We start from the raw sequence: 24,226 nt of genomic DNA on the forward strand, positions 1-24,226 counted from the left end.
GATTGGTGTTATGTATGGAAGAGGGGGACAGATAGAGAACAAGAGGTAAATCACTCTGATATAAACCAGGCAGCTTTCCAGAAACTTGGACAGAGACAGCTCATAAATCTTAAAGTGAGCCCAAACAGCCCAGGAAATTAAGTCATACGCAAAATACACCATTCTAGCAAGAACTCAATGTCTCTTTTGTCCACAAATATTTATACGTTCTTTTACACCATGGTCCTCCCTGATATTGCATGAGGGAACAATTCAGGGAAGATGTGTTGTAAAACGTCAGTGAATATAGTGATAAACTTTAAAAGTAAGATTCTGCAGCTTTAAACTGTCCTGTGTTTTGATCCTCTGCAGTTTGGGGCTGTTTCACAACTGGAAAGTATGTGTTGGTTTTTTCCACACGGGAGAAATTGGTGACTCAGGTTTGCTTTGAAAACAAGGACAGCTATTTTGCTGTTTTCTTCCTCTGTTTCCCCAAAACCATCTGTTTTTTCATTCAGCTCTCACTTACGATACACAATGACAGGAATAATTTGCTTCACAGTCTCACACACAGTAGCTGCCCGCCTAAGAAACATGAGTAACTTTAGTGGTACCAGCGGCTCCACCACAGTAACATGACCGAGGCAACATGCTGTGGTCCGGATTATTATTTCCCCCCTTAAGTGCATTTTTTGTGAAAACATTTTGTGTCCTTGCAGGATAATTAACTGCACACAAATTAACCCACACATTGGTGGGTACACAACAACAACTAAATGTGATGTCATATTTAAATCACAGATCTTTCTTTTCCATAAAACCCCAAGGTTTCCACACAATACAATATGTTTGGTTTAGTTGCAGGTAAAAGTTTGTAACATTTGGATTTATCCATACAAACAGTAAATATAACATCTTAAAGGAGAATGTTTCACAAACTTTAAGTTTTTAATACAATTGTGATGCACATTTACCCTCAATTACCTTGTATTTAATGTACTTTTGTTTTGGACATTGCACAGATTCTCAGTGTGCAAATAGTTAGCGATAAGCTATTTTCATCTGTAGTCCCTGCACAGGAAACAGAGAAAGACTTACCCTAAGGTTACTGACCCTAACCCTAACCCCTGTAAACAAAATGAACAGTATACAAAAAACAAATACAAGACAGTAGGCTTCATATCAACTTTAAAAACAACAGCAGCAACAACATAACATTGTAATCGGCACATTCAAAAAAACATTAAAGCATCAACAGGATCAACAACCAAAAGATTTCACAACATAAAGACACATCAAGTGTTTGAGTTAATGCGCGATAGTGATCAGTCTTCAAATGCATGACGTCATTTAAGCAGAGATTTTGTCTGTTTTTTCTTTTATCTTGTCGAAGTTCAGAGATTACTTTGAACTTTGGTGAGGCCTTCGCTGCACAACGCCTCATCCTGCAGGGAGCCAGTCAGGAGTTTCTTTCAGAGTCCACATTGCTGTTATTATAAGTTACTCACAATGAAACTGACAGCAACATTTATTTCGTTTTAGAATGTTGAATACGAGGCAGTCTGAGTATGATTTAAGAAAAAGCATGTATGCGTGTGTTTGATTATGCAGTGGAAGGTGAATAGGATTGAAGTAAAACTTTCTGAGGTGTTCAGTAATACTGATTACAGTAGAACATCATCTTAAAAGCAGGTAACTGTATACATTAAAGGTCAATGTAGTGGTATCCTAAACTGTTTCAAGTGATTTAAATATGCAAAATGGTGATTTTGCAACATTGACAGAAACCTTAAATTGAACTCAGACATGATGCAGAAAGTTTCAAAGAGTGCCGGAGTCTGCTGCTCAGGGGCGTTAAGCCACCATGGACTCCCAAACGATTTGAACAGAAAAGAATGTTATAGATATACTGCCTGATGTGGTTATAGTTCCCTATATGCACACTTCCAAACCCAAGAGCTGGGCGGGCCTTTTGGAATTTCTGGGGTTTTAAATCAGAGCACTAACCCAAATATTTGGGATTATGATCTTTACCAGGTTTCAGAAATTGGGAGTGCTTAACAAATCTTCTCAGTATATCTTTACCCTTTGTTTTGGCATATTGATAGCAATGTTTCATAGAATTGTTATAGTCATAGAGTGCACTTAATTGGATAAATCCTTTGCCCATGATTTAAAGTAAAGCGTCCTAGACCCTAAAAAAGATTTGTCTCTAGCATCACTATTTCTTAGATTAATAATGGGTTTTATATTTCATGTTTTATGTTTCCTCTGCTGACCAAGGGTCGTTGTTCCATCTCACATGTACCGAGATCTGATTTAATCGCTGAAAAGACATTTTAATTTAAAATGCTTATTCATCTTTATACCCTAATGTTATTTTTGTCTTGTGGTTTTTTGTGTTGACGGTCAGTATTGCTCACACTCGGGCGGGTCGTCCGGAGCTCCGGTTAAAGCCCTCCCCTCTTGCAGGCTGCAGCGGTGTTCCCGGGTATAAAAGCAGCGCGCTCCTTCTGTTCGGCCTGGTGCACCAGCTGCGAGGAGGCAGCTAGGAGCAGAGAGTAAAACAAATCAGATCTCTCCAAGCTAAACTTTAGTTCTGCACGCGCTTCTTTTGCAAAACTTGCTTCGTTAACTTGCTTCGTTTTTTTTCTTCTTAACCTTGAAGTTCTTACTTTTCCACAAAATGACCGGTGGCCCGCTGACAGGGTTGCTGGTTGCGCTGTGCGTCAGCAGCGCAGTCCACGGATTGCCAAAAAAGAGCAAAAGACAATCCGGCCAACATCAGGTGTATCCAGAGTTCCGGGATGCAGCCGCCGTTACTACAGGTTGGTACAAGGACTTCCATCATAAATATCAAACATTTTTTAGTTTAATATCCTAAATGATGTTAAATCATGCACATATTTAATGGCAGGTTTAGGGTTTTGAATGTTTAATAATCTTTGTCATAATCCATGTATTTGATTTTCTAGTCGGCTGTGAGGAGAATGGTCGCTCATACAGACTGGACGAGCAGTGGGACAAACCCTACCTCGGCAGTACACTGGTGTGCACCTGCAATGGAGCAGCAGGCATCAAGTGTAAATCGAAACCTGAAGGTCAGTGAGAAACCGACCCATACAGAAATGTCTTAACACTTTCCACATCTGGAAAAAGATTGACAAGAGTTATTGGCTCCTTGCCACTTGTTTCAGAATGTTGTGTCAATATCAACACCATGACTAAAACACCAGAACTGACTCAGCGCTATCAACACACTCTTAACATTATTCCTCTGTTGTTCTCTCAGTGGAGGAGTCCTGTTATGATAAGTACAATGCCCAGTCATACCGGGTGGGTGAAACCTACGAGAGGGCAAAGGATGCGATGATATGGGACTGTACCTGTATCGGTTCTGGACGTGGAAAGATCAGCTGTACCATTGCAAGTGAGTAACCAGAATAATGAAATACCTACTTCAAAAAACAATTGTAAAATATTGTCCTAAATCAGTTAAATATTGTAATTTAAATCAATTTAAGCGTGTTGTATTTAATTCAAATTAAAAGCTTTTTAGATTAATCAAGATATTTTTCTTGACAAAACAAGAGAGGTATGTCTTTCCTGCTCCTTACATGTATTAGAAATACTTTACATCATGATTTCTTAATTAAATGTTTTTCGCAAATTGTATTAATGACTGCATATCAAATTTGAATGATGGATATGTGTCATACTGAAAGGCCAACACTCTTGAATCCATCCAAAAATCTCTCAAAACTCACTTATTCACTCTAGCTTTCAAACTCTGATCAATACCCCCCTCACACTATACTCGCACTTGGATTAGGACTACTGCTTTTTTCTTTGTACTGTTTCTGTTTCTGATTTTATGTAAAGTGTCTTTGAGCATTAGGAAAGGCGCTATACAAATCCAATGTATTACTATAGTGCAATAATTTCAAACAAATGCAGCTAAGTATTTTCTTTTCTCCACAGATCGATGCCATGAAGGTGGGAGCTCTTATCAAATCGGGGACACTTGGAAGAGGCCTCACGAGACGGCTGACTACATGCTGGAGTGTGTGTGTCTTGGAAATGGAAAAGGAGAGTGGACCTGCAAACCTGTGGGTGAGTACTTTGACCTGATTCATTTAAACGTGTGGGGTGACCAGGACGTGAACACCAAAAAAGAACTCTGAAATACAGATAACCCTAACACTAACATGCACGCTTTTATATGCAGCTGCTATCACACAATCACACACACTTACTGACAGGGTCATTTCTCAGAAGCATGACTGAGTTTGATAGTATTGTCAATATTTGACAACAGTCAAGGCAAACAAGGTGAGCAAGAGAGCATGACCCCCTTTTTTGCCCATCTTACGCAACAGCTATTGATTTTCACTTGGTTTGTTTTTCCCATGTGGTTTAGCAGCTGTGATTTCAAGTGATTTCTTACTGTGTCTTGTAAACTACTGCAGATGCAATACATATTCTGTTTTTTGTGCAGCCGAGCGCTGCTACGACAACAACGTGGCATCATCATACATCGTGGGGGAGACCTGGGAGAAGCCATACCAAGGCTGGATGATGCTCGACTGCACCTGTCTAGGAGAGGGAAATGGACGCATCACATGCACCTCAAGGAGTAAGAAGAGTGTAGACACACACATGGACACACTTTTACATTCTTCAGTATTGGCTGTTGACCATTGTTGTCCTCCCACCAGACCGTTGCAACGACCAGGAAACCAGGATGTCCTACCGTATCGGAGACTCATGGAAAAAAGCGGACGCAAGTGGACACATCCTGCAGTGTCAGTGCTTAGGAAATGGTCGCGGAGAGTGGAAGTGTGAGAGACACAACGCAGTCCGAAGTGAGACTCTTTGCTCAAGGTTACATTTGCTAAAAGTTTTAAAAAACTTTTCTGTGATCTTTTCTGACATTCATCCTTCTTTCATTCTGTTTGGTGGCATACAGCCTCAGGTGCTGTCGTGTTGACCCCCGACCATTCGTTGACTCTGCAGCAGCCTGAGCCCCCCATTGAGGGGACGTGCCGCACCGACTCTGGAGCCACCTACTACGATGGACAGCGCTGGTTCAGAAGCCAGGGCAGCACGCAGATGCTCTGCACCTGTCTGGGCAACGGAGTGAGCTGCCAGGAGTGGGGTGAGTGAAAGCAGGGGTCTCTGTGAAGAATGAAGAATAATGATAAAAAAACTGTGGGATCCTTTATGTTTCTTGTTGGGTTTCTTTGACATTAAATGCCTTTTAGAGCGCCAGACTCAAGTCACAACACCCACCATAATCACCATTATTAGATGCATATGGTTTGTCTCCGCTGTAATTGCCTCATTCTTGACTTTCCCCTTCCGGTCTGTGCAGAGTCCAGGAAGCAGGAATACGGTGGCAACTCTGACGGCCAGCCATGTGTGTTCCCGTTTGTCTTCATGGAAAGGACCTTCTATTCCTGCACCTCAGACGGACGCACGGATGGACAGCTCTGGTGCTCGACAACCTCAGACTATGAGAAAGACCAGCAGTACTCTTTCTGTACTGAGAAGAATGGTGAGATTTAGGAACAGGGATTTCAACCTGGGCTTGACCATTGTTTTAGTTTTGTAGATATACTGGGCTGATGTTGACCTTTTATAAATACAGCCATTGCCTGTCAATATCATCCATATTTAATATTCCCTCTCAATATCTTGCCTTGAAAAAGTCTGTAGAAACTGCCATAGAATTGTATTTATCATCAATCAAAATATGTTTTTGTTCATTTCTGTTTGGACATAAATTCATTTTGCTATAACAACAACAACAACATATTACAAGAATTGACAAATCTATCACAGTCCCCAAAATATAAAGAAGACATAACATGGCATTATGGATATATTATAAGGTGAGATTTCCCTGTCTCTATTCTAGCCGTTGTGGGAACCCGAGGTGGAAACTCCCATGGTGCCTTGTGCCACTTCCCCTTCCTCTATAGCGGCCGCAACTACACCGACTGCACCTCTGACGGGCGACGTGATAGCATGAGGTGGTGTGGCACCACCCACGACTACGACACAGAGCAGCGCTTTGGATTCTGCCCCATGGCCGGTGAGTGTGTGTATGTGTCAGTGTTGTAGTCAAGTCACCAATTCACGAGTCCAAGTCACTCTCGAGTCACCACTCTTCGAGTCCGAGTCCAAGTCCGAGTCACCAAGGGAGAGTCGTAGTCGAGTCCGAGTCCAAGTCCGAGTCACCCAAGGAGTGTCCGAGTCGAGTCCGAGTCCGAGTCATCATTACCTGTGTTCGAGTCCGAGTCCAAGTCCGAGTCACCCAAGGAGTGTCCGAGTCGAGTCCGAGTCCGAGTCATCATTACCTGTGTTCGAGTCCGAGTCCAAGTCCGAGTCACCTAAGAAGAGTCCAAGTCAAGTCCGAGTCACAAGTCTTCATGTATTAATCTTCGTGGATATATGTGTTGAAATGTAGCTGCTCCTCTACATTGCTTTTATCCTGTCATGTTATACTAATCTGTCTATTGAACTGCTGTGAAACCAGTTTGGCTACAATTCTTGTAATAGTACTATACAAATATAAAGCTTATTACTAATATTAATATTATTATTATTATTATATATAAATAAACTATGTTTAAAATTAGTTACCTTTTAGAGAAGTGATTATATTTGTATGCCAATATTTTCCTATGGTAAAGTTTTCGTTTTGCACTTTTATTTTGATAGTAATAAGATCGGGACTCTTATTTTGAAGGAACTTTTACCGGTTAAATCGGTTTACTGATAAAGATTTAGCCCCAGAAAGCACATGGCTACTTAGCATGCAAAATGACGTCATTCTGCATGTTAAGTAGCCGTGTGCTTTCGTGTTATCGGCTGAATCTTTATGTATTGATTAGATCACGTTACTCTGATGATAGTGTTCAAGACAGCCTATATGTCTGAACTCGATGTTTAGAGTAATGTGTTACGGAGCCTTCTCTTCAATATTGTTTCCACATAGAGCATTTTGCGCTGCTCTTTTCCAATGTGGAAGCAGAATGTGTGAAAGCATACAGCAAGATGCGGGGTGTGTCTCTAGACATCTTTAGACTGGAATAGCGGGGCCCAGTACGTGAACTCGCCTCGCAGCCGGTGCACACGCCAGGATAGAGGACATCAGACTCCATAGAAAACTTGCTCGAGTCCGAGTCCGAGTCCAAGTCGGAGCGTCAATGTACAAGTCGAGTCCGAGTCATCGTGGGGGGAAAAATGCACGAGTCCGAGTCCGAGTCCAAGTCAGCGTACGCGATAATTCACGAGTCCGAGTCCGAGTCCAAGTCATCGTGTGCGAGAATTCACGAGTCCAAGTCCGAGTCGCGTCATTCAGTGCGCGAGTCCGAGTCGAGTCACGAGTCCCGAAAATCGGCACTCGAGTCCGACTCGAGTCCGAGTCCAGGACTCGAGTACTCCATCTCTGGTATGTGTGTGTGTGTTTTTAGAGACAGTATCAGAACAATAGCTTTGAAATGTCTCCAGTTTACCTTCCCAACATAAAAGGAAAATAAAAGGTGTTTAGGAATAGTTTTAGGAAATACACTTATTCACTTTCTTGCCGAGAATTATTGATACCTCCTTAAATATATGTTGGTAAATATGGACCTATACAGCCAGTACATGAAAACACTGAAAACAGGGGGAAACGGCTAGCTTAGCTTTAACTGTTTAAAGGTCCTATATAACAAGAAAGTGAAAGATACAATTTGTATAAATGCTAACATGCTATGGAGATATTTCCTTTGTAGAGAATGCAATTACACTAGATGTTTTGGGGGGGACTTATAGTTATGGAAGAGTAATTACTTTTTACTTATTACATAAAGAGGGCTGATACTGGCCTAACTGAACCAAAAGTAATTACTCCCCCCCCACACGGTACTGTTTGTTTTTTATTCATTCTTATTTCCTGTCTTTCTTTTTGTAGCCCATGAGGAATTATGTACCACCAACGATGGAGCCATGCACCGTGTAGGCGACAAGTGGGACAAACGCCATGATGTCATGGGTCACATGATGGAATGCACATGCCTGGGCAATGGCCGCGGGGAGTGGAGCTGTGTCGCTCACTCACAGCTGAGAGGTCAGAGAGCTAACTCCCATTTGGACTTGAAACAAAACTGTTGTCCTGAAGCTTAAGTTTAAAGTTGGTTTTCCTCCTTTATCTACGTATCCAGATCAGTGTATTGTTGATGGCCTGAACTATGATATAAACCAGGATTTCTCCAAGCGCCACGACGAGGGCTACATGATGAACTGCACCTGCTATGGACAGGGACGTGGTCGCTGGAAGTGTGATGCTATCGGTGCGTTTATGTCTCAATAGCTCGGCTGATGATGATTTACTTTTATAGGAAAACGACCACCCAATCCTACTTTGTCTCATCCTGTCTCTGCTGTCTTCCTCTGTTTTTAACTAATAGATCAGTGCCAGGAGCCACAAACCAGGGCCTTTCACCAGACCGGAGACACATGGGAGAAATCCATCCATGGCATCAACTACCGCTGTTATTGCTATGGCAACGGGGTTGGAGAGTTGAGATGTGAACCCCAGCAGACCTACCAAGGTAAGAAAACTAATCCTCCGTACACCATCGCTTTAAAGTCGCTTTCCACTTCAACTGATCTGTTTCTGCAGAGTCCACATGGTTGGAATATGCTGGTTCAAGTTTTTATATATATCCCAGTACAACAAACATGATGGAAAAATCGCCAGAAGACTTTAACCAGTGCCCTTTTGATGGATCTTGTATACTTAGACATGATACAGATATATACATACAGTATCAAGAGTTTTAATGGCTTTCACTTAAATATCTCTGATGTCCATTATGGATTTACTATCATAAGTCCACTTAAGGATCATAGGAAAAAGAAACGGCAATCAGATTTCAACTTCAGCTCCATTTTAAATTCTACATTTTTGGACGATCCATTTGTTATAGTTGTGATAACCCTGGTTCGTCTGAGTCTTAATTATGGGGTGAGCGACCTAAATACTAAACCCCTGCCATCTACCAGATAACATGTATTATTCAATTGGATTATTTATTCAATGAATTTTTCTCTTATCTAATTTGGAAGTATTATTGACTTTACAAGTAAATGAATTAGCCTCTCAGTTCTTTCCAGCAGATTGTCAGACAGCTGTTTGAGCTTTATTTGTGTTATCTCTACTTATTCAACCCTCCTACGTTGCCCTCATAAAGTTCAGGTTTGTGGAGAGAAGCGGGGGTTTGGTGTTTTTTCTCTACTTTGAAGTTACCAAATGGAGAAGTGCTTGCCAATCACATCACCCCTGTCTCTCCCTTAGTCTTTGTAGTAGGAGAAGTCTTCCTCCCCCGTCTGGTGTTGCTCTGCTGACCTGCTGAGGAGAAAGCGATGCTGGGCTGGGAAAGGGGGGGGGGGGGTGTTAAACAAATCCTGCCTCCAATATCTCCCTATAAAGTTGCTTAATGTGGTACTTTGTACTGAAGCACATTGTGTATCCTGAAACAAGCATTGACCTCAAAACCTGCAGTTGCGACATTTATCTCACCATGATCAAAGCTGTGTGCTTCAGATAGTGAAGCTTTATGTTAGCTAGGTAAACTGTGATGAATATAGTGATCCAGTGTTTGGTGGGACTGTAATGTCAGTGGGTTTTTGAGCTGGTTTAGCAGTGTCTGGTGGTTTGGTTCTGTCTCAAAACGATGAATCCATATGACAGAGTCTCACCAAAGAGTAGCCAACTTTCACCCCCACTCGCTACAGGTCACACTGTTACATTGTGTGTGAGTTCTTTTTTCTCTTTGCTAGTAGCAGCTTTGTACTCGGTCTCTCCAACTCTCTCCTGATGTCTTCCCCTGAATCTTCTCCTACTAATGCTGCTCTAACTCCTCAGATGGCCACAGACCTGTGCAGGTGATCATCACAGAGGCAGGAAAACAGCCAGACTCCCATCCCATTCAGTGGAACCCACCTTCATCTGTGCAAATTACCCAGTACATCCTCAAATGGAGAATTGTGAGTCCCCCTTTTTATATATTGACTTAGTAAAAGAAAGTATGTTTTTTTTAATGAAAGGGTTGTTATAAATATTCAGACAGGTAGTATTAGTAAAGGTAAGCAAACAGTCAATTGCTTTTGGTAATGTTGACTAAACTTTTGAACATGGACAGACTAGGAGATTAGAGGTTACATGAACTCCCCTTTACAGTCTGCATGCACCAACACACAGACTCCAAGGAAAACATCTCCCTTCCTGGGATTTTGTTTTCTTACACATTTTTTCTCTCTTTGAAGACCTCGAAAACTAACAAGCTGGCTGAAATGTTTATGAAGCTTAAATTGAATTCAAACTGATTTCCTCTGAAGGGGGTTGTGTATTTTAGAAATAAATGTTACTTAACGCCCTCGTCTGGCTCTCCTGCTGAGAAAGCTTTCCGACAGAGTGCATAGCCAGTCTAAATACCGCTAAAGCAGGAAATTGCAGTAAACGAGTCCGAGCCAGAGTCCATTCCAAAATATACAGACTACCATATAAAGTCCTAATTTTCAGACTTATTCCAGTAAATTCTCTGCACATAATGTTTTCTATTCAGCTTTATCATATCTGTGCTTTCATTTTAACGATTTACGCATGCCTAAAGTCTAGACATTTAAATAACCAGTTGTGAAAACATCTCACTACAGGCTTCATCTAGTAGCTGTTTTTGCATAGCATATTTCATGCCAGGCCAATTTATGCTTCAAGTAAATGAAAACCTGACCTTCATCACCTTTTATTTTTGTACCTCTTATGGTAGAAAAGTACCCGTTCACCCTGGAGAGAGGTCAACGTCCCCGGCCACCTTCAATCGTACACCATCAGCGGGCTGCGTCCAGGCATCACTTACGAGGGTCAGCTGATCAGCATCCTGCGCTACGGACGCCGCGAGGTCACACGCTTTGATTTCACCACCACCCACGGTTCCTGTGAGTAAACTCAAGCAGTTAGTGACCTCTCAAGGACACAGATCTAAAGACATTTTCACAGGAACATTATATCGCTTTTTCTCTCAAGTGGAAACATCGGAGGGAGAGACGACCGCACCTCCTGCAGTGGTGGACACTTCTGAGTCCGTGACAGAAATCACCTCCAACAGCTTCGTTGTGTCCTGGACATCTGCGTCTGCCACCATCTCTGGCTTCAGGGTGGAGTACGAGCTCAGTGAGGACGGGGCCAAGCCCAAAGTCCTTGGTGAGATAATTTGAGCATCACTGAAACCTTCATTATGTCTCATGCAAATGATTGAATGGATTGATTCATTGGCATGTTCTTTCTTCAGTTTAGGTTCTCATATATCTATGGAAACCCTCTTTCAGATTCATTTTGTATCACTGATTCGTATAATAACTAACTTTGTATTGGTGTCTCCAGATGTTCCTCGCACGGCCTCCTCTCTCACCATTGGTGACCTCCTGCCAGGACGCAGATACAACGTCAACGTCTACGAACTCCCGAATCAGGGACAGCCAAACCTCATCCTGACGACCTCCCAGACTACAGGTGGGAGAATCCCTCTCCTTCTATTTGTCATGAAAACAAATGTCAGGACTATGCCAATTTTGGACATTTTCAAACATGGTGCAACGTGACCAATTTTCATCTTCTTTCCCCTCTGCAGCTCCTGACTCCCCGGCTCAGCATGTGGTCGATGAGGTGAGAGAGTCCTCCATCCGAATCAGCTGGACGAGGCCTCAGGCTCCTATCACTGGTAAAGAGCATGTCTCTGTTTGTCTGTTTATAAGTGATTCAAATTGGTAGTTTTTGATGTAGAGATCCATTTTATTGTCTCTGTGCCTGCCAGGTTACCGTGTGGTGTACACTCCATCTCTGGAAGGCAGCAGCACTGAGCTGAACTTACCCGACTCCGAGACCTCCGTGACCCTGGCTGACCTTCGCCCCGGTCACCTCTACAACATCAGCATCTATGCCGTGGAGGAGGACCAGGAGAGTGAGCCTGTTTTTGTACAGGTCAACACCGCTGGATCCCCTCTCCCAGGTGCACATTTTTAAACAGACACATATCTTTCAGTTGATCAAAAAAATGATATTCATAAAAATGCCTCATAACTTAAGCCAATGGAAAGATGTTTTCCTATTAAAACATTCACAGTACGTTTGTATTTTATTTAAAAATTTATCTTCTGGCTGTCATATGGCAGATTAGGACTATACACAGAGCTAAAGATTCCTTATAGGGCCGGAGAGCTTAAGGCAGTGCTCTCCACTGTTTTGGAAATACTAAGCTTGACTAAACATTGCTATGTCAAAATATGTTATAGCTTTAGCATAGTAATATCTTCTTATCCTTATCACGGTCTGTTATGACTTTTTTGATCTTACCCTGTCGTGGCCCCTGAATGACCTTTCATTAGTTCACGGTGGGCTCAGAAACAGACACATGAAAAACAAACATGCATGTGCAGCTGACACAGAGACACACACACACTTTCTAAATCCTCAGTTTATCTGAAATATATACATTAATCTTTTAGATATTTTTACTGTACTTTATTTTTCCCATACAGTACATATAAAGCTTAAGGTGATTGCGTTGAGGCGTTCTCCTAACACAATGAGTACAAAATGATTCAAACATTGCTACATCAATAGTGGTGAATAACTCCAAAGGATACTTTAATAAAGCCTGATTCTGATTTTACCTTTTTGTCTATCAATCTACCTCTCCCTCTCACAGAGGAGGTCCCGGCTCCCACAGACCTGACGTTCTACGAGGTTTCAGACATGAAGATCAGCATCACCTGGACCGGTCCACCCAGCGAGGTGACCGGTTACAGGGTCCACTTCACCCCCGTTGCTCCCGATGGCTCTGAGACGAGGGTCCTGCAGTTGCCTCCTTCACCCAACGCATATGCCGATATAACCCATCTCCAGCCAGGAACAGTGTACCGCTTCTACATCTACGCCATGAATGGTGGATCGGAGAGCCAGCCTCTTGTGGCAGAAAAGTCTACCAGTAAGTATTGTCATGAACAAAGGAGCTTGAGTTAGACGCAGAGGGTTTACAATAAAAGATGAGACTTTCTTTCATGCACATGTTTGTTTTCTTTCTCCCCTCTCAAGAACCTGATTCGCCCACCGATGTGCGTTTTACTGACATCAGGCCCGATAGTGCCGTGGTCATCTGGGAGGCTCCCCGTGCCATCGTCAGTGGTTACCGCCTCTACCTGAGCATTGAAGGATCCAGCCCCATAGAGAAGAGGATCCCTGGCAGGGTCACCCAGTTCCCTTTGAGGAACTTACGCCCAGAAACCCAGTACACTGCCACCCTGCACTCTGACCTGGACAATGACCTCAGCGAGGGTGTCACTACATATTTTACCACCGGTCAGTATGAAAACAATCAAAACATCTGCAAATACATTTTTGCAATGAAATTAATTGTATTTCTGTCTTTTTCCTCCCAGCTCCCCAGATGGGAAATAACCCTGCTTTCAGCACTGAGGTCACTGATACCTCTATCATCGTGACCTGGATACCTGTCCGCAGGTTTAGCTACAAGGTAGACACCTTTTCATCATGTCCAAAAAACTTACTTCATCATTACACTTAGAGATAACCTGGTCATAATCAGACTTAATGTGTGTGAAGTGAAAGGGGATACTAGAGTGACATGAGTTTTGGTGATGCTATGTCAGTATTTTGTTTGCAGCTGGCCATACTTCTCCTAGAGGGCCAAACATTAACACTCAAAATGAAGATTTAGTGTCTTTTGCAGTGGTATATTTACTGGGTTTGCCTCTGCCTCCTTCTCCCCAGCTGTCTGTGCTCCCCAGTGTGGAAGGCGAGTCTCCCAGAGAAGAGACCTCTGAAACTGGAAGTGTTTATATTCCCGGGCTGATCCCTGGAACTCAGTACATCTACAGCGTGCAGCCCATCTTCAACGGACGCAACCGTGGAAACCCTATTACCCGCACCGTTGTGACTTGTGAGTATCCAATTCCGAGAATTTGCAAATGTGCTGTAGTTGTAATATTGTACATGTATGCATCTCCATGTGAATTGATTCCCACACACACACAATGCACAGTGCAATGATTCCTCCCACCAGAGTCTACAACAAACGGTTCATGAGTTTGGCCATGATATGTGAATTTGTTTCGAACTCATGCGCATTTTGGTTACTGGCATTGCCACATCCCCTTTTGGCATGAACTCAGATCATCACACACATACACAATTTCAGCCTCCTAGGGCAAACGCCTTGGCCAAAGAGTGGAGAATGTTCTGTCGACCGACACGAAGAAGTTACTGCTGCAATGAAACAGGTTTCACATACTTGTGTCATAATCTTCTATCCTTTGCTTGCAGCCCTGTCTCCCCCCACTGACCTCAGAGTACAGTCCAACTCAATCACAGGAGATCTCGTTGTCTACTGGGTAGCTTCCAAAACCCCAGGTAAATATTGACTGTGCTCCCTATGCACTGCCAGCACATTGAATATTGCCAAGTCTAGACCCTGGCCTTTGGATGGTATTTCTTTCCACGAGGACAAATGATTCTTCCCAGTATTCCCTTTGGGATAATACATTTCAGGAACATCTTGAATTTTTTTTTACCATATCCATTTTTTCAGGCATCACAGGATACAGAGTGACGAGCACACCTACCGACGGCCAGCGAGGAAACACCCTGGAAGAGTTACTCCGAGCTGATCAAACCTCATTTATGCTGGAGAGTCTGAATCCGGGTGCTGAGTACAACATCAGTGTCTTCAGTACCAAGGGCCATTTGGAAAGTGTGCCTGTCTCCACAATTGTCACACCAGGTAGGAGCCAACAGGAAAGCATTGAAAACATGTAGACAGGCCTCAAAAACACAACTTTGTCCACAGTAAAGACTGTTGTGTCTGTGTGAGAGAAAATAAAGATTTGTATTTGGGTGGAAGGGCTGAGTTGCGATCAAACAGCAGCTAACTCCACCTGTCATTACAGTTATATTTTCAGTATTCTCATCGAATGTATTCTTCTTCATCCTCACTCACTTTAGTTTGAGAGATGCGTAATAGGCTAAAGAGAAGCAGAGTTGGGCCATCATTTATTATATTCTTTTACTAAGAGCAACTCCTATGTAAAACACATTCTTTAATGCAGCTTTAATTATCATAACTTATAACTAACATCTCATTGGTATAATGCATGGGGGGCATGTTTATTATTTGGAATTAACTTTCTTTTCTGGAGCATGCAGAGAACAGTATTATTAATCATCACTAAAATGCTTTTATTATAAGTCCACTGTTAATGTTTATGAACTTCAGTCATTTGTATTTATATTTGTTTTGCATGGCTACAACTCTGGATCTCTGACTGCATTATTTGGGAATGAAATGAATGTGTTTGGTATAACTAATGTAATATCTCTAATTATGCTTGCACTTTGCAACTGGCCTAACCCTTTCAGACATCCCCACACTGAGACACATTGACTTTGTCGACATTACTGACACCACCATTGGCCTGCGTTGGATCCCTCAGAACTATCCAACCACTTTTTACAAGATAACCGTAGTGACCTCAGGCGAGAGCTTGCCAATTTCTCAAGATATGGCGCAAGCATCTGCTGGTTATTACACGGTTCGTGGTCTGGAGCCGGGTGTGGACTATGACATCAGTATCGTCACTGTTGCAGAGGAGGGGGAAAGCGAGCCGACCACATATACAAAGCAAACGCATGCTGGTGATTTATCTCTTTTACTCCATCCATGGGAAGGGCTGGGTTTTTGTTTTTTTTATGTGAAAACTGATGAAGCCACATTAACAAACCTTTCAATAACTCACATGACTAACTCAAACACTACAGTACATATCAGAAATGCATCACTTTCATAATATTTTCTTTCCAACATCCTAATTTTATTAAAGCAACCACTTTTTTTCCCCTGTGTTGGCTTTAACTTTAACCTCTCTTTTTTTCAGCCATTCCAGCTCCCACCAACCTGCAATTTACAGGGGTTGGTCCTGACAACATTAGGGTGACATGGACAGTTCCCCATGCTGCCACAGCCAGCGACATCTCTCGGTTCATCATCCGTTACCACCCTGTAGCCACAGACGATGACATCAAGGAGGTTAATGTTGGCGGAGCCACCAACACCTTCCTTCTGGAGAGTAAGACTATCTGTTTAAACACATCTGACAGAAAGCTGTGTTTAAAGCCCAAATTAAGTTGGCTTCTTTGCAATGCTCCACGTCAATCCATTCTAACGGTGTACCCATCTCCATTCCCATATAGACCTGCTGCCCAACACTGAGTACAGTATCAGTGTTGTATGTGTGTACGGGGAGCGAGTGAGTGAACCAGCCACAGGAACTCAGAGGACAAGTGAGTATGCCAGTGGTTTCTAACGTGGGTGAATGATATGGGCATTTTCATTCGAGTTTAATCCCCCCCAAAAAAAAATTCAGGCATATCAACAAAAAAGAAAAGAAAATGAAAAAAACGGAAGCAATAAACATAAAAATCAGGAAATTATTGCATCATTTTTTTCTTTTAATAAACAATAAAAAGATATATATTAGGCAATAAAAAACAAACCTATAATAAATAAACATGGTGTAATTTTAGGTGAGGTTCCAATGTGTGTGGGTAAACAACCCACTGATGTCGCTGTAGATCTTTTGCTTTGGTATTTTTTTAATGCAATTCATTGCTTGTTATTTAAAGTGTCTCTCCGTTACCTTTCAGCTCTGGACTCCCCTACTGGCTTGGACTTCTCAAACATTGGCACCAACTCCTTCACCGTTCACTGGCTGGCTCCGACCGCTAGTATCACAGGTTACCGCATCCGCTATTCAAAAACGAGTGGTGGGCGGCCGAAAGACGAGAAGCTTCCCCCGACCAGGAACTTCTTCACTTTGACTGCATTGACACCAGAGACAGAGTATCTGGTATATGTGTATGCTGTCAGCCGCGATCAGGAAAGTCAGCCTCTGACTGGCACACAGGCCACCAGTGAGTTTATATTCTGATTTCTACTAACACCTTTATTTTTCTCGAATCTTGATCAGAACTATTCATATGTGATTTTATAGAATGTATTTATTATAAGCCTTCTTCCTTTTCTTATCCTCTCCAGTCTCAGATGCTCCAACAGAGCTGGAAGTAACATCATCCACCCCGTCCACCATCACTATCCGCTGGGAGGCCCCCTCTGTCTCTGTGAAGAACTACAAGATCAGCTATGAAGACACAAGTCTGCACAACACTTTTAATGATTTCCTTGTTTCCTCTTAACCTCAACTGTAGTCGGAATCTAACACGTGACCCTTCTTCAATCTCTGCCTAGGTGGCGAGGCTCCCCAAGAGTTTATAATCCCCGGCACTCAGACTACTACCACCATCACCCGTCTGTCACCAGGCACTGACTACACCATCACGGTCTTTGCTGTTACAGGAAGGGGGGACAGCCCCTCCTCCAGCACCCCGGTCTCCATCATGCACAAGACTGGTACAGCAACATGAAAAAAAAAAAACAGTTCCTGGGGGGAAAAGAAAATGTTAATGGGTTAAACTAAATCTAAAGCTTGTTATATGTCCACCTGTCTCATAGATACCGAGCCCCCCACTGACATGAGACTGACAGAAGTGACTGACAACGCCCTCACAGTGCGCTGGTCTCCTGCTCAGGGACCAATCAGAGGCTACAGAGTCACTAGTGTCCCCAAGAATGGCCTGGGACCCTCTTATACTGAGGTGGTGGCTCCTGGTAAGACAGGCCGGAAAAAGAAAACATTTTATAACTTAATATTTTTACCAACACAGTATCATCGTCTCATTGGCTCATTTTCTTCATGTCTATTACAGATCAAACTCAGATGACGTTCTCCGGTCTCATGCCCACTGTGGAGTATGTTGTGAGTGTCTATGCGCTGGGCAATGATGGACAACCCTCCTCCCCTGTGGTGGATAATGCTATCACTGGTAAGTTGGACTCAATTCAGTAAGAGCTGATCAAAACAACTGTTCAGAGTGGAAATTAATTCCCACGTCTTACATTTCTCCTGCAGCTATGGACCGTCCCAAGGACTTGACCTTCTCTGAGATAGACTCCAACTCCATGCGCATCACTTGGGACAGTCCAGACGGCACGGTGACATCATACCGTGTCCTGTACTCCAGCTCAGAGGAGATCGAGAGGGAGCTGCGTCCAGCACCCAGAGGTGACCAGGACACTGTGTTGCTGAGAAACCTTCACCCCGGGACAGAGTACACCGTCAAAGTCATTGCCCTACATGGTCGCACCCCCAGCACACCATTGGTGGGAACCCAGGCCACAGGTAGAAATACACCAAAAACATCCACATAATCTTGACCTAATTCATTTGTTCCTTGACTTAACTTTTGTATGTGTTTTTGTTGTCTTAGTGATCCCTGCTCCAACCAACCTAGTGATAACAGAGATCAGTCCCTCCACCTTCACTGTATCATGGCGCGCGCCCAATGCACGCCTCTTAGGCTACCGTGTGGTCGTCAACCCGAAGAACATCAATGGCCCCACCAAAGAGATGAACGTTGCGCCCGACACCACGCGTGTTGTTGTACCAGGCCTCATGGTAACAAGAGTTCTTATCTCAGTATTTACATGGGTTTATAGTCAGGCAGTGAGTAAATATAAACTGTATGGCTGTGTATCGTAGGTGGCCACCACATACCAGATACATGTCTACGCCCTGAAGAACTCTGTCACCAGCAGACCGCTGGAGGGCGAGGCCACCACACTGCAAGGTAACTGGCTGCACTGTAAAAATGAACACGTCAGGGTACACACACCTTCTTAATCATCAAATTCTTTCAACGACTTATCAGAACCAATTCTTCTAAATTCCCATCGAAGTGTCATTTGAGACATATATTTGGGTAAATTATTGTTACCAATAGACAATGGCATCCTTATGACATTTCCCAGGACAGCAAAACAGTATATTGTGTAAGTTGAGCAATACAATTATTTACAAGTTTGAAAGCTAAGTGAAATTCCCTTACACTTTTATTCTTGCACAAAATAAACACATCCATTAATGTTTTTTTTCACAAATACTCAGGAATTTAAGGACCTGTGAAAAGCATTACCCATCATCAGTCGTTACCCACTGCTTTTTCCCCTCAATGCAGATGTCAGTCCTCCTCGACGTGTGCGTATCTCTGATGTGAAGGATACTTCTTTCACACTGACATGGCGCTCCAAGGTGGAAACCATCACTGGTTACCTTATTGAAGCATCGCCCAGTGGCTCCCACCCCACCATCAGAAAGACCATCCCAGGAGATTCAAACGATTACACTCTGACAGGTACACTACATCTGACTGCTAAACACAACGTAAAAGCTGGAAACAGTTTACACATTTTACATGTTTGGAAGTGTGATTTCACTGTTTCATGTTATTCTTTTGTTTTTTTTAAAGGTCTCCAGCCCAGCACCACCTACTCTGTTAACCTGTATACTCTGAATGGCAATACACAGAGTGACCCAATTAATGTCACCATTCAAACAGGTACTACACAAATCTGTGTGATGATCTCTCTGCTTCATTGGGAATACATTTCTTCATAATTTGAATTTAAAATCTGATTTTTTCACATCCAGAAATGTTTACAGTTTAATATGAATACAAGCAATGTTAAGGAGAGAGAGAAAGATGGAAAAAACGAAGGCACACAATGCTTTAGTTAATGCAGGCACACTAGAGAGGGAGTGAGTTTACCAAGTCTTAAGCTCGGCTGTTGAGTTGCATTGTGGGCAATTAAGGAAAAAGGAAAACTTAGTTACAGAATAATAAAGACAAGGTTGTTGGAGTGCACTATTAAATTGGTACTATTTTTAGTCAGTTCTTAATCACATCAACAAGTAATCACATGATCTAACATTTTATATAATTTCCTTCATAGCTGCACCGGTGGTCCAGGCTCCCACGGCCCTTCAGTTCACATCTTTGACCCCCACCTCCATCTCCTTCACCTGGCAGCCTCCTGCCACACAGATCACAGGATACTACGTCACCTACGAGGTGTCAGGAGGAGCACCACGAGAGCTCATCCCAAGACCCCACCCGGGGCAGAACTACGCCACCATTTCTGGTATGCCATGTCAACTGATCAAACCAAAAAAGGTTTTAGATTGATCAAAATTCAGAGTAAGATGAAACCTACTTATTCCACTATATGATACATTTGTTCTCTTTCCTCAGGCCTGAGACCATCCACAGAGTACATCATTAAGATCATTGCCATCCAGAACACACAGAGGAGCACACCTCTGGCGGGCAAAATCAGGACTCGTGAGTATTAAGACTTCTGTCTGTACAGTGACGAATGTATTGAATTTAAATCATGTCATAAGCGCCAATATAAACATATTATGGTCAAACATACTATCAAATGTAAGGGTTTGAATGGCAGCTTTAATCTGCTTAGCTCAATCAAAATGTTTCGCTGCAACAGCTCAGAGGCCTTGAGATAAACTGTGCAGTCAATCAGCTTTAGGGTTGTAAAACAATAATATATATTTTATTTTGAATGCTTCAGAAAATGCCATTCAAAATATCATGTGTGTCCATAATACTGCATTAAGACATGCTGCCAGTGAGTAGTAACCCAGCAATGCTGCATATCTGTCGCCTCCTATTGGCTGAGATATGTTACTGCAGCTCTGCTTTACCTCCCCCTCATCTAACCTGCTTGCTTCCCTAACCCCGTCTCTCCTGCACAGAACCAGAGTCCTTGCTTCCCCTGCCTCTACCCCACCGCCCAGGAGGTTATGATGACAGGCTGGATGTGCCTGAACCTGAGTTTGACGACACAGTCCAGGTAGTGGGCAACAATGGCCAGGATGGGAATAGTGGTCAGAGCCAGACTGTGGAGTACACAGAGTACAACAACAACAACAACGGAGACAACAGAAATAATGGTAGGGGTGGCTATCCACTGTCCCCCTATGGGCAAGCTCGTGAGCCCCTGGTCTTTGTGCCCCTTCCTGATGCAGAGGGCCGCAGACTGCCCATACTGAAGCTCAACGTGCCCATCGGCACCACGTTTGGAAACGAGACCGGAGTTCCACAGGAAGCCCAAACTCAGACCACTCTTTCCTGGAAGCCTTACAAGCAGAGCAACGCCTACATAGTGTCCTGCCATCCCCTCACTCATCTTAACGAGAAGATGTTCCAGGTAAGAGACAAGGGGAGTGGTCTCCAGTCCAGGCCCTCATGCAATCTGAGCAATATTTACTAATCATATTAGAGGAATTCTGTAATTTTATGTAGACAAACCTCATCCCTCTTTATTGTCCAGGTCCGCCTGCCAGGCACAGCCACCACTGCGACCCTGATAGGACTGTCCCCCGATGCCAACTACAATGTGATCGTGGAGGCTCTGATGGGGGCGCTCAAACACAAGATACTGGAGCAGGTTGTCACTGCTGGAAACACAAGTAAGCATCCTACTCAGTTCAGTTTGATAACCAGTGAACTGAGGGTGGAGAATTTAGTTAGATAAAGATACGGCTTGCAAGTAAATTACTTGAATCACACACTCAGTTCCCACACAACTGACGCTCAACTGAAGTGAGAAATAAATGGAAATGATTCAGTGCAAAAAGAATAGTTGGCAAACAAAACAACAATAAATCCTACAGGAACTGCTGTGACTAAACTCATGCCAATAATCAAGGGTCTATCTTTACCTCAGTGATAGAAAACCAGGCCTTATTCTTATTAAACACAGGCTTTAATTCACAAGTTCCCCTGTCCCCTGGATATGAACTGTTCTCTTGCTGAAATACAATTTGTATTTACTACATAAATCTATTTGACAAAACCTTTTTTTAAAGATTTTACATTTTGTCTTTTAAAAAAATATGACTATCATTTTTAAAAGTAACCAGATAAAGACCATCATGGCCCAAAATAGGTTAACATAAAGAGGGGTTGCGGTTACTCTGGCTGATCAATATTTAAATAACTAGTGGCTTACAAACACATTATTCTTATATCTATCTCATATCTATCCTCTCCCATCTTTTATCAGTCGCAGAGGGAGTGCCCTCCGATAAGGACTCCTGTTATGATGCCTTTACTTCAACCTACCATGATGTTGGCAGTGAATGGGAGCGGATGTCAGAGACAGGCTTCAAGCTGTGGTGCACCTGCCTGGGAATGGGGAGCGGCCACTTCAGATGTGATTCATCAAGTAAGTTTTCAGGATATTTGTTTTTCCTGGTAGGTACATTTGCATAGCTGAATTAGAATATATTTCACTTGTGTTGTCAAACTATCATCTTGTTCGTCATTAGAGTGGTGCAATGACAATAACAACAACTATCGCATTGGAGAGAAGTGGGAACGCCGCCACGAAAACGGTCAATTATTGAGCTGCACTTGCTTGGGAAATGGCAAAGGAGAGTACAAGTGTGAACCACGTAAGGCCTCTTAATACCCAAAGATATATATTTTACAACCGTCTCAAAAAGATGTAAAGGATGTGAATGTTAACGTGAATGTACCCTCACACAGATGAGTCGGTGTGCTACGATGATGGCAAAACTTACCAGTTGGGAAACCAGTGGCAGAAGGAGTACCACGGGGCCATCTGCACCTGCACATGCTTTGGAGGACAGCAGGTACGACACATCAGCCTCCCATGCTTTTGGTCTGATGTTCAGCGATATGTATATTGACTTGTGTTTTATTCAGCGAGTCAATTTAAGTATGTTTAAAGGAGGCTTGTGTTTGTTTGGTCTTATCAGGGCTGGAGATGTGATAACTGCCGCAGACCAGGTGGTGATGTGGATGCCAGTCCGCTGCAGCCTGTTAGAATGGGCAACACAGTACGCGTGAGTGGAAATCATATCAAATAATTTAAATGTTGTATTAATCAAGATGTAGCACATGGAATTTTCTTGACACCATTTTTTGTCCCAAGACTGTGCATATGTCCGAAACTAAATCAAAAAAACATTTTATTTCAAACACCATCAAATTAATTATCCAGATTTTCTTTTCCAAAGCTTTTGTCTCATCATGTCTTTAATAAATACAAATAAATAGAAACTCAATAAATGACCTCACCTGAAACTAATGAAGAGTGAAAAAAGATTTGATGAAATTACATAATTATTTGTACCTTGACTGTACCTCTTGATCTCTTCCTGCAGCACATCCAGTGCCCCATTGAGTGCTTCCAACCGGCCTTGCTGGCAGACGCACACGTTCCTCTAAATCCTCTGGAGTAAAGGACCGGACATCTGATTGGATCCCCAACCTCCCATTCTCTGCACTGTCTCACATTTTAGAAGCCATGCTGTCTGCGACTAAACTAACTGCCCAATGATTAGCCAAAGACTGCCCTGCTTCCTGGTCAGAGTGATTCGCCTCTAAAGCCATTCTCTTCACTGTTGAGTCTCTAAAGTCACTCGCTATTGGAAAATGAAGACTCTCGCCATTTTCTTTTTGTATTCCATTCCCCTCCATACTTCTGTCAGATTTATATACTTTTCAAATTGACATGTTTTACATTTTAATATTCAGAAACACTTCCTAATCAAAGAGCAGAAATAGTCTGAAAGTAAGCACTGTGTTAAAGAATGTCAATGTAGTTATTAACAATGTTTAAATTGTCCATGAAAATGTGCTTTTTTTGTAGCCCTTCTGTTACTGAGGGCTCGCACTGTGTGTGATTGACACATTCTGATTCCTAATGTCTTTTTACTAATGTTTCCTTTTAATATCAACGTGTGAATGTGCGGGAACTGCGATGTGAGAACTCTTCTATTTTTGTACTTTGTTGTCCGTGCCTACCTTTTGACAAAAATAAGACCCTTATTTTAATAAAGCTGGAGAGATCCTGAAACCTAACAAGTGTTCATCATTTTTTTTTATTATATATAAACAGGTTTTTAATTTAGCATTATTTACAAAAGTGCTTGCTAAAGACTTCACCCCTCCAATGTCCGCTATTGAATACAAAGGCCAAAATTGCGCAGTATGAAGACCAACTAAATCAGCCAAGGATGTTCGAGATATGTAGTAATTAGAGCAGATCAGATTCAGGGGTTAAAAAATGAATTACCTCAATATAATTAGCCATAATTGTAACATCTTAAAGTGTCCCTGTTATGCTAATTTTCAGGTTCATATTTGTATTTTGTGCCTCCAATGGGAAATGGTCTT

General features: G+C 42.6%; 1 protein-coding gene across 2 annotated transcripts; it reads left to right on the forward strand.

The window, feature by feature from the left end:
* The first annotated feature begins 2,490 nt into the window (after positions 1-2,490).
* fn1b (fibronectin 1b) lies at positions 2,491-23,914 on the forward strand. Of its 2 annotated transcripts, XM_034117138.1 has the most exons (46): positions 2,491-2,807; positions 2,955-3,080; positions 3,272-3,409; positions 3,961-4,092; positions 4,478-4,615; positions 4,698-4,844; positions 4,949-5,137; positions 5,354-5,536; positions 5,900-6,076; positions 7,943-8,098; positions 8,193-8,321; positions 8,439-8,582; positions 9,899-10,020; positions 10,803-10,971; positions 11,060-11,236; positions 11,417-11,545; positions 11,664-11,753; positions 11,847-12,041; positions 12,741-13,019; positions 13,127-13,390; positions 13,471-13,565; positions 13,823-13,991; positions 14,375-14,461; positions 14,640-14,831; positions 15,467-15,742; positions 15,982-16,173; positions 16,298-16,387; positions 16,751-17,017; positions 17,142-17,258; positions 17,352-17,513; positions 17,616-17,771; positions 17,870-17,986; positions 18,073-18,342; positions 18,431-18,618; positions 18,703-18,790; positions 19,178-19,354; positions 19,469-19,558; positions 19,953-20,141; positions 20,252-20,341; positions 20,773-21,227; positions 21,351-21,489; positions 22,086-22,247; positions 22,351-22,476; positions 22,571-22,677; positions 22,804-22,890; positions 23,212-23,914. In XM_034117138.1, exons 1-46 carry the CDS (start codon positions 2,666-2,668, stop codon positions 23,287-23,289), a joined length of 7,392 nt encoding a protein of 2,463 aa, XP_033973029.1. In that variant the 5' UTR covers positions 2,491-2,665; the 3' UTR covers positions 23,290-23,914. The 2 variants fall into 2 exon arrangements, with proteins under 2 accessions (XP_033973029.1, XP_033973030.1); XM_034117139.1 differs by lacking the exon at positions 15,467-15,742 and having other exon boundaries at positions 2,492-2,807.
* Positions 23,915-24,226: the final 312 nt, after the last annotated feature.

The sequence above is a fragment of the Trematomus bernacchii genome, unplaced genomic scaffold (genome assembly GCF_902827165.1).
Source record: "Trematomus bernacchii unplaced genomic scaffold, fTreBer1.1, whole genome shotgun sequence".
Taxonomy (NCBI): domain Eukaryota; kingdom Metazoa; phylum Chordata; class Actinopteri; order Perciformes; family Nototheniidae; genus Trematomus; species Trematomus bernacchii.

What these genes read in the sequence shown, in the direction of transcription:
- fn1b (XM_034117138.1), top strand. Translation starts at nt 2,666, where the DNA reads ATGACCGGTGGCCCGCTGACAGGGTTGCTGGTTGCGCTGTGCGTCAGC. An exon ending in GTGGACCTGCAAACCTGTGG is followed by an intron (nt 4,093 to 4,477) that starts GTGAGTACTTTG and finishes TTTTTTGTGCAG; the next exon opens with CCGAGCGCTGCTACGACAAC. An exon ending in CATGCTTTGGAGGACAGCAG is followed by an intron (nt 22,678 to 22,803) that starts GTACGACACATC and finishes TGGTCTTATCAG; the next exon opens with GGCTGGAGATGTGATAACTG.